The sequence below is a fragment of the Falco rusticolus genome, chromosome 17, assembly GCF_015220075.1.
Source record: "Falco rusticolus isolate bFalRus1 chromosome 17, bFalRus1.pri, whole genome shotgun sequence".
Classification (NCBI taxonomy): Eukaryota; Metazoa; Chordata; class Aves; order Falconiformes; family Falconidae; genus Falco; species Falco rusticolus.
Genome location: NC_051203.1, coordinates 4,665,457 through 4,677,960, shown reverse-complemented (window position 1 = coordinate 4,677,960; position 12,504 = coordinate 4,665,457). Strand labels below are relative to the sequence as shown.

The following is a 12,504-nucleotide window of genomic DNA, read 5'->3' as shown; positions in this document are numbered from 1 at the left end:
GGCTCCCGGGCCCGCGGCACCGCGCCGGGCGCTGGCTCCGCCTCCGGGGCCGGGGGCCGCCGCCGCCTCCCGGGGCCGGGGCTGCGGGGCCGGGGCGGAGCCCCCCGCATCGCCCCGCTCCGCCCGAGCCCGCCGCGCTCCGGCGCATCCCGCGGGGGCCCGGCCGAGAGCCCCGCCGCCCTCCCCGGCACCCCGCGGCGTTCGCATCGCCTTGCCAGAAGCGGGGCAGCCCCCCGCCGCGACCCCACCTCGCGGTGCTGAACCAGGGCCACCACAGCAAACGCCATGCGACAGACAGCAGGGCCAAGCAAGGGAGCCCAGAAATCCCCTTCCCAAAGGGAGCCCAGAAATCCCCTTCCCAAAGGGAGCCCAGAATCCCCTTCCCAAAAGGGAGCCCAGAATCCCCTTCCCAAAAGGGAGCCCAGAATCCCCTTTTTCTGCTGCGGACCATCCCTGTGCTCTCCGGTAAATAGGTGTGACCGTTCCAGACAAATGCAATTAAAGTTGCCCCCTCTCTGGATGAGGAGCACAAGACGGCTCGGGGAGGGCATGTTTTAAAGTCGGAGTGGTTGATGCTTACGCAAAAGGTCTCCTCTAGAGGATGGATTTATAAATATTTCACCTACTTTAGCTAGGAAAGACAATTTTTAGAACACTCTTTCCAGGCAAAGCAGAATCGATGGAGCTCAGCCGTGGCAGGGGGCTGGCCCCGGGCCCACGCACCAGGTCCCTTCCCGTGCCAGCAGACCCCGCACAGGTACTCACGCGTCCTGTGACCCGTCCTTCAGGAATGCTGCTCCGGGGCTGTAGGCACCCATTTCCACCTGGACATGGCTTAATGTTTAGCTAATCCAAATTACATCTGAGTCCTTGTCCTTCCCTGTCTGTGGCATCTACTGGAGTCTTCCCACAGTAAGGAGAACAGGATCTTGGCCTCTTCCACCACCAAGTAAAGCAGCTGTGGGCAACAGCCCCAGGCAGGTGGGCAAAATAAACTCCCGATTGCCCTGAAGGAAAACTCTGGGGCCGTCAGGGACCTGCACCTGGAACCATTAAGCAACTGAAGAAACAGCTCAGCCGCCTGGGGGGACAGGGCAATGTTGTTATCCTGGTTTACTGATGGGGAAACTGAGGGCCAGAAAGGAATGAAGCACTTTGCTTATGGACATGGAGTGAGTCAACAGCACGGCCGGAAATTGGATTTTATCATTACATGATAGACTGTCTTCCTTAATAGCCAGAGGGGGAGGGGGAGGCTGATGCGGAGGCCTGGGTGCCTCGGGCTCTCCCTGCCAGGCAATCACTAGCTTTGAGATGTCATGCCACTGCAGGTGACCCCAGCGTCTCCATCCCCAGCCTTAAGCGGCGACAAAACAACAGGAGGGAGGAAGGATTGTGACAGAAAAGGCCTTTCCATCAAAATGCATCTCCTGAGCCTCTTCATCGATCCATCTTCTTGCGCATGGAGCTGGAGTTACCTGATGAAACAGCAGATCCTTATCTTCCACGCACCAGGAGCCATGCCCCAGGAAAAGGGCTTACAGGGCTCTACCGGTGGTTGCCCTCGACCACATTCTTGATCTCAGTTTTGATTGTAGTTCTCCCTTTACCAGACAGGGAGCCAGGAGACCTGTGTGCTCTACTAGCTCCCATTACTGCATCACCATCACTTGACAGCATCAGCCCTCTGGGCCCTGGCTTCCCCCAACTATAAAAAGGCTGAGCAATGCTTTCCCCATCTTTGCAGGTTTGCTGCATCCACCCCCAGATGAGAAAGCAGCATCCGGGCACCAGAGGTTACAGATGTTAGTGCTAACTCCTACCCAGCTACAACAGCTGACCCTGTTTGCTAAGCAATGGCCTAAACGCTAGAACACTTGCCTCCAGGAATATCTGGCCATTTTATCAGGGATAACATAAATCATGCAAGATCTGCTTGCAAATAAGAAACGAAGCGTAGGTGGGTTAGTCAGCATAAGAACACGCAGATCCTTTCTGGCTCCATGTACTGAAATCCAGATCCTTGGAGGTAGCTCATAAAAATGCAAGCCACAGGACTATGAGTATATGCAACACCAGAATTAGCTTCACGAGGAGGCACTTTAGGCTGTTTTCCAAACTGAAATCAATGTTGTACTTGCAATGAATTAAACACCCACATTTCTGCGCTTGCTGCAAACTGCAAAGTGAAACCATGAATGGAGGAATAGCAGAGCAGCGTGATTACAGACAGCAGCGTCAGCGTGTGCCATTGCTGCTCAGAAAGATCGCAAGCACCTGAAAAACACCTTCCCCTTGCTTCCTGTGCCCTCGCACGTTCCTGGGGCAGCAAGAGGCACAGCAGGGTTTTTGCACACTGTATCAGTTACACTTTTCAGCCAGTGGTGCAATTGCTTCTTTAACATAATTGGTCCTGCTCTGCAGCGACTACTCCGTAGAGCTTCAACCCAGAGGCCAGATGTCGCTCAGATCTGCTGTTGTGACGCTGGCATCACTTCCCTCAGCCCAGCCTCAACACAGTGGGGAAATTCAGTTCTAGTAATAGGTTTTCTAAAGGTTTCCTTGGGGTGGAACCAGCTGAGGCTCCACGGGTGGGCTGGGGACAGCAGGCACCTGGGGACAGGCTCTGTCAAGGGCTTTTGCCAGTGTTTGGGTTGGCCAAGAGCCTGGAGCTGAGATGCTGTCGGACAGTTTTCCCCGTCACCCTTTTGCCAAGGGCCTGCAAAGGGCAAATCTGGGCTGACACCCTCAGAAATCCCAACATGTTATCCCCGCAACCCCGTGTGCTGGTTTGATGGGGTGAAGACCTGCACGCGCATTTGGAGATGGGAGCACTGGTGCCTTTTAACAGCGGTAACTGCCCCCAAAAACCACCACCAATGAAGCTTGAGCAGATAAGGAAAGAACCGCCCTGAATCACCGAACCTTACTGAGAAAAGACGTGATGCTTCTCACAACACAGGTTAAACTCTTCATATTATGGGTTGAATTATTCTAGGCTGCACGTAAGAAGTTTGGCAATCCAGCATAAATGGGGCAGGCAGCTGGAACGGCAGCACACGAGAAAGGTGTTCACCTCATGTATTTTGGGGTCAAGAGTTTCAAAACACGCGTGTGATTTGGAATGCTCGGCTCCACTTCTAGGTCAAACATTAGCCTGAGATCTTGGCCCAGTTATTACAGATCCTGTAACACTTGTCAAAAAGAAGGAAGCACTCACCTACACGTTTTCCTACCACCCAACCGAAATAATTCACACACCCACTCCCATTTCGCTGGAATCAACCTGCTTCCTCCTTCACTGCACTAAAACAGCGGCAGAGGAGGGCGGGCTGCAACGAAACAATCAGGCTGAGCCTCCCGAAACACACCTGTAATTTAATGACACATAAATAATCTTGTTGAGGGCAGCAGGTATCACCCCCGCATTGCAGACAGGTCTGCTGAGAGACCCGGGGAGCAATTGGTGACCTGGCTGGAGCAGCCCTGTGAGGCAGGAGGAATACCTAATGGAGCGGGGAGGTCACGGCTATTTGGGCAGCTGGGAACATCTGGATGCTGGCTGGGTCCCCAGGCGGGGGATGCGGGCTGGGGCTGCTTGGCAGCATTCCCCTGGACCCAGTGCCGGCAGCTGCTGCTGCTGCGAGACTGGAGGAATGAGAGTGGCAGATGGAGGAACTGGTTTAGCAAACAGCTTGTTACTGGGGATCTGCCCATGCCAGTGCCTGAAGGTGACTCAGGCAGGCTGGGCGCTGCCTGGAGGTGCAGCCCCAGGAAGGGGATGAAGGGCATTGCCCCCTTCCCTAAACCAGCCACCCATTCGCCGTGGGCTCACACCTTGGGTCTGGCCCCAAAGATCCCACAGACACCCCACCCCGATCTCTGGCTCTTCCCAGGTCCCCTGGACCCTGGTGGCTGTAGCTTCTCTTCAGCACTGACGGGCCAAAGAGCAGGAATAGGGGATGGCAACTGCCGTGCTGAATAGCTCTGATCTCAGGGAGATTTTCAGCTGCTGGAGAGGTGGGAAGCAAGGCTCCCCTGTCCCTTTGCCAGTTCTGCCCTTCAGTTGCTTTGCAATCATGGGCTGGGCATGTCAGCTCTGTGCTTTATTTGCCTGATAGGCTTATGGCAATATTTGTTTAGGGCCTTAAGATCCACGCAAAGGACCACAGCAACATTTTCCTATTGCGCACAAGTTCCTGAGGTCTTGTGTTTCAACCCCCTGCAAAGGTCAGGTAGTGGAAAACTCCTTTTGCGCTACGTCCGTGCCTGGGAGTTTACTACAGCCGGCCAAAAAATGCCCTGCGAGCAGGAGTGAAAACAAAAGGCGCCCTGGAGCTGCACAGAAAGCAGCTGTGGGGAATGACCGCAGGAAAGCAGAGAGATGGCACAGCGTGGCATGGCACAGCACAGCATGGCACGCACAGCGCATGGCACGGCACACCGCCTGCCACGGCGCGGCAGCCCGCCTCCCCTGCACGCTGCCACGGAGCAACTCACCGCTCGGGAGCCTGCCAAGGGACCTGCACACCTGAGACGTCAGTCCTACCTACTAGCTGAAATTCAAAAACAAAGCAGATCCTTCTCCTATCAAAAAAAGAGAAAAGAGAAAAATTATGTCCTGTACAAAACTATCCTGTATTCAATAAAGTTTATTGTCCAATCTTGGCTTTGGAGCATTTGCAATACAACTGTAATATAAGCCTTAGCAATAAAGTGAGCACATCCACAAAATAGTCCATGTCACATCTGAAATACAAAAATTGAAATATTCTCATGAAACATTCAGACACAAGATTGATAGATGGATACAGTCTCCTATTTTTTATTTATTATTTTTTTTTGTACCGTTCCATTTGTTCCAGAAAAACTTTCTATTAAAAAATCATTGCCTCTTTTGGAATAAATCTTTAAAATCATTTCTTTTAAAATGCATCTTTCGTTTGTACAATACTAGTTAAATATATTATTGGTATTCTGCAAATGAATCACACCAGAGAACGTTCACAGTATGTGTATCCTGGCCGCTTGAATCTATTTTTCCTGCTGTAAGACAAGCATGATGCTGAGGATGAGAGAAGGCAATTAGAGAAACCAGAAAGTGGGTTTCGTCGGATCTGTGCCCAGACATCGCCGGTGGGAAGGGCCACGGGGACATCCAAATGCATTTCTTACAAGGCTCCGGCGTACGGAGACAGGACAGCGGTGCGGTACGCGCACGGTCAGAGAGCCACAGCTCTTGGCAGGTGAGATCATGTTGCTTTTCACCTCCTGTATTTCAGGATGGAGACGTGACGGCTCTCGCAGGGCCTGCTCAGCCATCGCTGAGCAGCTCTGAGCAAACCTGCCCTTGCGTGGCTTCAAGACACCAGACACGCGCTAGTGCAAGCGGTTTGGCCACGCAAAGCCAGGCAGGCGCCCACCCCCAGGTCCAGTCTCTTCCCCGTGCCCTGGGACACACACACTAAACCTTTTACATTGCTCAGTCCCATGGGTTAGACTCTTTCTCTAATGTTTTCCCATCTAATTGGTCCTAGCCTGCTCTGGGAGCTCCTTTTTTATGCTAGCCTAATTTCTGACTGAAGGTAAGTCATGGGAAAAAAACCAAAACAGAACATTTGAGAAGCTTGGGAAAATGGCCTTCTAATTACCGGGTTTTTTTTCATCGTGTGTAAGGGAGAGGGAAATCCACTTAACTTGTCCTTAGTCTCCAAGATACAATGTAGCTTTGTTATTCAAAATCTTAACATAGATCTGGCAATGGGCTAAGCCAGGAAAGGCGTGTGCATGTGTGTATGGAGACAGTGAAATTAAATAGCTCTCTGCCTGTAAGTTTTATTGTTGTCTCATATCGTGGACCTTGCTTTACACGTTACTTTACTTACATTTCTTTAAGTAGCTATCAGCAAGAAAGATGAAAGAATACAGCCTTTCCTGAGGGTACAGCCAAAAATCCCATCTTCCACCGGAACTGGTAAACAAACAAAAAAAAATTGCAAGAAAAATGTCTGGAAGACAAAGCAACAGTTTCCTTTTGTCAAAACTCCCCATCTGCGAGGAGTGCTAGCTACTCCGCAAAGCGGCGGATGGGAGAACCCACAAAATGAAAAAAAATGCCGGAGAGCCACAGACATTCCCAGCATTTTCATGAGCACGACATTAAAAATCCAACTTGGGAGCTGGCTGGCACCCCAAAAGCTGGGGAAAGCCTGCCCGGGGATGAGCTGCCGGAGCAGGGAGCGATGCCATTGGCGGCAGAAGCCCCGCTGCAGAATTTGTCCCCTTGCGTGCTCGACTCATAAACGGGGGCATCCCAGAGCAATCTGTCCTCATCCACCCAGCTGGACCCCACGGCCCTCAGGGGGGCTGTAACAGCATCCAGGAGATGGAGAAGGGGGGTTTGGCTCCAGGCTCTAATCCCTGCCATCCTGCTACTCCCTTCCCTCCGCAGGCGGGCAGCGCGCCGTGGGAGAGCAGGCGCTCGGGGCTCTGCCAGCCCACACGTGCAAGCACAACAGCGACGGGAGCTTGAAAATCAAATCTTGCTCAGCAGGACACCAAATATTTACACACGCTACTGCCCTCCTGAATAGGAATTAAATATCTACTAAAAGCAGTGGAACAAAAGGGGTTATCTTAGATGCGGGCTGTTAGTGGCACACAGGGCTAATAAATAATAGTGTCTCCTTTAGGGAGGATTTGTAGGAGGAAAGGCAAAGGCTACGAAAGAATAAACAACAGCCAACAGGCCCTTTGTCTTTGCTATCTGATCCCGGGTAAAGCAGTCCTGTCTACACGGTCACTGCTAGGTCTTTTCCCCAACACTTCTCCCCAGAAGTTTCTGTAGGTGACCCTGACCTTCAGCAGGAATCTCTCTCTTATGAGGGGAGCGCCGAGCCCACAGACCAGTCCGGTTGTCTGGTGTGGTCTGCCTCCATCCTCCCAGCGGGAAGCGGGACAGCTCAGCTAGGCGCCCTGTGCCCCAGCAAGCTTTACGCCCAAGACAACCTCAGTGCATGGTGATGGTTAACACCAAGCAAGAAAACTGCACAAAGCCCAGTGAAACACGTCCTGAACGGGCTTCCCAAGAGCGAGGGGAGGGGGTTCCTGCTCCCCCTGGCCCGATCTGAGCGCAGGGGCAGCTCTGCTCCCCTGGGCACGCCAGCACTCCTCGCCCCATGTACCTGAAAGTGCTGCTACAGGGGCGCAGGAGACCGTCCATCCATCCATCCGTGAGCTGGCCTGCCTGCTGAGCTAATTCCTGACGGGAGCTGGCTGCCCTGGGAAGTGCAAGTCTGCACCACAGACCCCTGCCATGCCAAGGAAATTCCTGCATAAAACGCCTTTGTGAAAGAAGAGAGTGTAAGAGTTCAGACTTACTCCAGCCAACACCTCCCCTTGTGAGCCTCCCTACTGAAAAGCCCCACGCAGCAGGAGCCGGGTGTAGGAAACAGGCAAAACACTACTCTGACATCAGGGTGAAATGCGTCACTGGTGGCTGATGGCTATTCATGCTCTTCCCTATCAAATGGAAACAATTAATGAGCTATTCAGCCTGCTGTATGCTGGACATACCGAGAAGGGAACGGAGCAGGGACGGGCAAACCTCAAACAATGCAGACGTCTGGATGCTTGTCTAGGACAAACCCGAATTAAGAGTTTTGGTCTGATGGGGGAAGCTCAGAGGGTGCATCGAGCACTGGCACAGGGAGGAGTCACCCCAGAAGCTCTGGGGAGCTCCGGGGTCTCCACGTTTATACCTCATGCTTTGTATTTTCCAAGGATCACAGACAGAATGCCACACGGCAAAGCAGAAAGCAGAGTCCTCGCTCTCTGCTCGATGGGGAAACCGCAGCACGGAGAGTTACTGGCCCCTGAACAATGCCTCCGGGCTGGGAGCGCGAGGGGTTAAGACATCAGCGTGCCCTGCCAGTCCCAGTGCCAGGTGACAGTCACAGCACCTGCCAAGTGCAGAGTCTCTGTGGCCACATCCATGGGCTAGAGGACCGGTGGGTGAGAGGACTAGTCATCTGGGACAGCCAAGAAAAGGATTTGAGTATTATACAGTAGAGAGACTTTTTGCAACGCTCACACGCTTGAAGACGTTTCAGGCTGTTTGCAGGCTGTGGGGGCGAGGTGCAGCAGGGCCTCTTCGCTCAGGATGCATTTGGCACGTTCCTGAAGTGTATGGAGGGGAAAACGCAGCAGGAGCAGTCCTCGGCCAGCAAAGCACGCTCAGATCTAAGCAGGCACCTCAGTCCCATGGCATTGATCTGAGTCAGGGCTGGCACGATCTGGCATCAGCTACAAACGTAGAGGCCAGGCAACGAGGTTTGAGGGATGATTTGCTTCTCTGCGGGTCTATTTCTGGTCCCCACAGCTGAGCTGTGGGAGGTTTGGCACCTCTCCCCCCTCCTCTGGGTACAAATGCACTGAGGTGGGTGTGCGCAACACTTTGGTACGGAGAGGCTGCGCGGCTCGGGCTCTGCCACATCGCGTGGGGCTCAGCGATGGGACTGGGGGAGATGCGCTCCTGAGACACCGGCTGAGAACCGTGTCCTGCCCTTGTGATGGTGGCAGAGAGGGTCACAGGCTGGGGGGATGGCAGGCTCGGCGACGAGAAAGGGGCTGCTCCATCGGCGTCTGGGGAAGGCTGGGCACCGCAGCGGGAGGCAGCACGGAGCCAGTGCTCATCTGGCCCCGCTTCTGCACAGCCCTACCAGCAGGTACCTGCACCCCTAAGCCAGCCCTTGGTCTCAGCTCAGGACATCCCTGGGGAGCAGCCGCCTGACCGAATTTGCAAACGCAATGGTGGCAAGGAGGGGGAGATGCTGCAGGAAGCAATGGGAAGCCCCCTCCTCCCAGCTGCTCTATCCTTGTCAGGACACAGGTACCAAAGATGGGGAGAGAAAAAGGGGTTATGTGGGCAGCGGCAAGGGCAAGTAATGGGGGGCTGCCCTGATTTTTGTGCTTCAGGTGCAGTCACTCCAGTGCCAGGCGGGGTCATACCCCTGACTTGTAACATCTCCCCAAGAAACAGGGGTACAGAGCAGGTTGTCTGAGCAAAGGTATGTTTCCAGAAATGCCTGCCTGGGCCACACGCTACGATCCACAGCCCAGCTTTGGAAATACCACTCCCTGCTCACAAACCCCCCCGAGGCTGGCTCGCCCACCGAGGGCAGCGAGTGCTCCCTGGGGCAGCACACGATCCTGCACTCTGGGCAATGCCCAGGGAAGCTCCTCGCTAGAGCACCTGCACAGGGGGTGGCAGCTCACAGCTGGTGGGGGGCAACATGAAAACAAGAGGGGAGAAAGGCCACAGGTCCATGAACTGCTAGGGGCTGTGGTTGTGGGGATGGGCAGGGGGGAGTCTGTGGCGAAGGGCGCTTCAGCATCGTCCTGCTCGAGTCAGTAATTCTGCGGTGGGTCAGGTGGAAGCGTGTTGCCGTCTCCTTTCTCAGTGCTTCGATCTCCATGGTGACAAGGGGAACATGAGATCCACGTTTAAAATATACTCTGCCTCCTGTTCTTGCCTCGGGCTGAGGAACAGAGAGAGAGGGGGGTCAGGAGAGGTCAGGTGGTGAGCAGCAGTTTGCAGAGGCTGAGCCCTGTGGTGCTCTGGGTTAGGAGGTTATGAGCCCATGGCATCCATGGAGAGGGGAGCTGTGCCTCACAACATCTAGATGTGACTTTGGTACCAGAGTAGGTGACAAGCAAGGATGCCCAGGGGTAATCTGGGGACTGAAGCAGGGAGCAGGTTTGGCTTTTTCCTACGTGGGACCCACTGGAGCAACCCCAGTGCCAGCATGGTCCATGGCACCATTCTGGGAGATGCCAGCAGGATTTTCCCTAGTCCTACCTGACTGCTGAAAGGCTGAGCCACGGTAGCCAGGGTCCTTTTGAAGCTGGATCTCCTTCAGGGAGAAGATGGAAGCATCTAGGCAGAGGGGGCAGAGAGAGAGGGGTCAGTCCAGCAGCCCGCAAACCCAGATCCAGGACGGATGGCAGTGCCCAAGTGCAGCGCTGCACCTCATCACAGCTTTCCTCTCCCACTCCTCCTCCTCCTCTACACTTCCTACCCAAGTTGTTTCTTGCTCCTGCAGCCGCCAAGCTCCCACCCCACCCTGCTGCGGGAGCACCTCTGAGTGAGCAAAGACAAGAGGCATCCAAGGAGACCTGGCTGCAACCCACCACCCTGGGGTTGCACAGAAGCTCTTTGCTCCACATCCCCCAGGCAAGAGGACGGCAGGCACTTACTGTCAGGCAGGAGATGCACCCGCTCTCCCAGGCTCTTGAAGTAAGCGTGCCGCAGGGCTGCCTCCGCCGAAATCCGGCCTTTGGCTTTGTACTGCACAAAGCCCCAGAGAAAGGCAATTACATACAGTCTGCACACGTGAGAGGGCATTCAGTGGACACAGAGGCCCCACACAAGGTGAGGGCACCTATGCACACCTAAGTGCCCCAACGACTTCATATGCTGCGTGGGTGACAGTGTGTCCAAACGCTGTGCACACCACAGGGGTGTGCAGGCAATTCCCGGTGCCATTTGCACGTGCACAAGGCACAGCACACACTGTGCGACCATAGCAGTGCACCGGCCACGTAGTACCTTACAGATCATCAGGTTTGTGTCCTCCCACTTGTGCGTGAGAGGACACAGGGTAGGGGATGGTTCACCATCCTTAATGGGAGGTGGTTTGGGATAGCATCTACATGGCCATGGCTTATTCTGTAGTCACAGCTCCTCTCCTGCCTGGCTCCAAAATCAGTGTGAGGGCAGCCAGAGTACCTTCACTTCAGAAAACCCCTTTGCCATGCCCCTGGACTGCTCTACCGCTCACCAGAAGGAGGTTTGTCAGCAAGTCAATGCCTTCCGAGTCCAGCCTGAGAGAAGGAGGAAATAAAAAATGGAGCATTATTGCACCCTGGAGATATTGCAATAGTCAATGCAAGGGACAAGCTTGCATTCACAAGCTGCCAGCACCACAAGGAGAAAATGAAACTGGTCTGCCCAAGCTCCCCTTTACAACCAGCACAAGCCCACCATGCCTTACGTGTCCCTGCTCAAAGAGGTACCTTGGGGCGTGATTTATTAACGGCTGGGCTCGGTACTGTGTGAAATTGTAAGCCTTAAACTCCTCGTTGGATGTGATTCCAGGCCAGGTGTCTTCTGTTGGGGTTCCTGGGAAGGGGGAGAGATGGAAACCTGTCACGCTTATTCGGTGCAGAGGGAAGAGCCTCCTGCATGCGAGCGCCAGGTAGAGGTAAGTAGATACTTCCTTGTATCTGTTACAAGGGAGTAGTCTTTGAGTTTGCAAACCCTTGAGTTTGGTGCTGTTTTGTGAGGATTTCAGAACTTGCTTCTGTCCTTAGTCTTAGTCCTGAGTTTCTCCCTGGATTTACGGGGAGAACTTACGGAGGTCTCAACAAGAACATTAGAGCAGTTCAGGGAAGGTCAGACATAACCAGAGGCTGCAGTGAGCTGTCTGCCACCGACACGGGCATGAAAAGCTCTGAGTCAGGTCATCTCTGCGTGCCTTAAATGACGCATGGAGTCAGAGACCCCTGAACACGGAGCCAACTGACGTTCCCCTTCCCTTTGTGCATCACCTAGGAGTGGTCAACCGGTGGGTGCCCAGCCCAGGAGAGAGGGCACGAATGTCCCCGCAGGCTGGGACCGCGCATCCCAGGGGCAGCTGGCGAGGACCCCTCACCCCTCTGCTGCCTGCCAGCCCGGCGGGGGCTGCGGGATCCTCTGCCCACGCCTGCCCACGCTGCCAAGGCTGTGCCAGCCAGCAGGCTGCCGCCGGGCTCCCGAGGCTGCTGCAGTCAGCCACTGCCCTCGCGTGGGGACCGGGGACACAGCAGAAGACTCACCCAGCAGCCTGAAGATCAAATGCAGCTCTTCTTTCACCGTGGAGCCCGGGAACATGGGCCGTCCCGTGACCATCTCGTAGTGGATGCACCCAACGCCCCTACAGCAGCGGCAGGGACCCTGGGATTAGTGAGGGAGAAGCCCTGTGGATGCTCCACCACCCCTTGGCCAGGGATGAGGTTCTGGGAGAAGGAAATGAGCTCCAGGAGCTGCAGCACTTCTCTGCCACGGGTAACCCTTTGCCCCGGTGTGGTCAGCACGCTCCAAAGACCCTGTGCCCCAGGGGACACAGAAAACAGCGTGGTCTCTGGGGGAGCCCACCACCCCCTGGTGTAACCAACTCTGTGTGGGCACGTCTGGTGCTGCACTGGCAGGCAGAAGGAAAACCCCAGCCCACCATCTCGGAGAGCCCAGGAAGCTCGGTTTGGAGTCGTGACTCACCACATGTCAATGGGTGTGGAATACTCGGTAGATCCCAGCAGGACGTCAGGGGGCCGGTACCACAGCGTGACCACCTCATTGGAATATGTTTTTGTAGGAACTGACTTGGCTCTGGCCAGTCCTGCGGACGAAAGGGACGGGCATCAAGAAGCTGCGCCTCCTTGCAATGCTGCATCTTCCCCAGACAG

General features: G+C 54.7%; 1 protein-coding gene across 2 annotated transcripts in view; it reads right to left on the bottom strand.

Moving 5' to 3' along the window:
- Window positions 1–4,634: 4,634 nt before the first annotated feature.
- Window positions 4,635–12,504, bottom strand: part of CDK18 (cyclin dependent kinase 18) — a 39,910-nt gene continuing 32,040 nt past the window's right edge. For both annotated transcript variants that reach the window (XM_037410368.1, XM_037410367.1), the window contains exons 10-16: window positions 12,317–12,437; window positions 11,878–11,975; window positions 11,077–11,182; window positions 10,842–10,884; window positions 10,258–10,348; window positions 9,860–9,937; window positions 4,635–9,539 (exon numbers count right to left, since the gene is read on the bottom strand). In XM_037410368.1, the coding sequence (XP_037266265.1) occupies window positions 9,505–9,539; window positions 9,860–9,937; window positions 10,258–10,348; window positions 10,842–10,884; window positions 11,077–11,182; window positions 11,878–11,975; window positions 12,317–12,437 (572 nt within the window). In that variant the 3' untranslated portion in view covers window positions 4,635–9,504. The remainder of the gene's footprint in view (window positions 9,540–9,859; window positions 9,938–10,257; window positions 10,349–10,841; window positions 10,885–11,076; window positions 11,183–11,877; window positions 11,976–12,316; window positions 12,438–12,504) is intronic.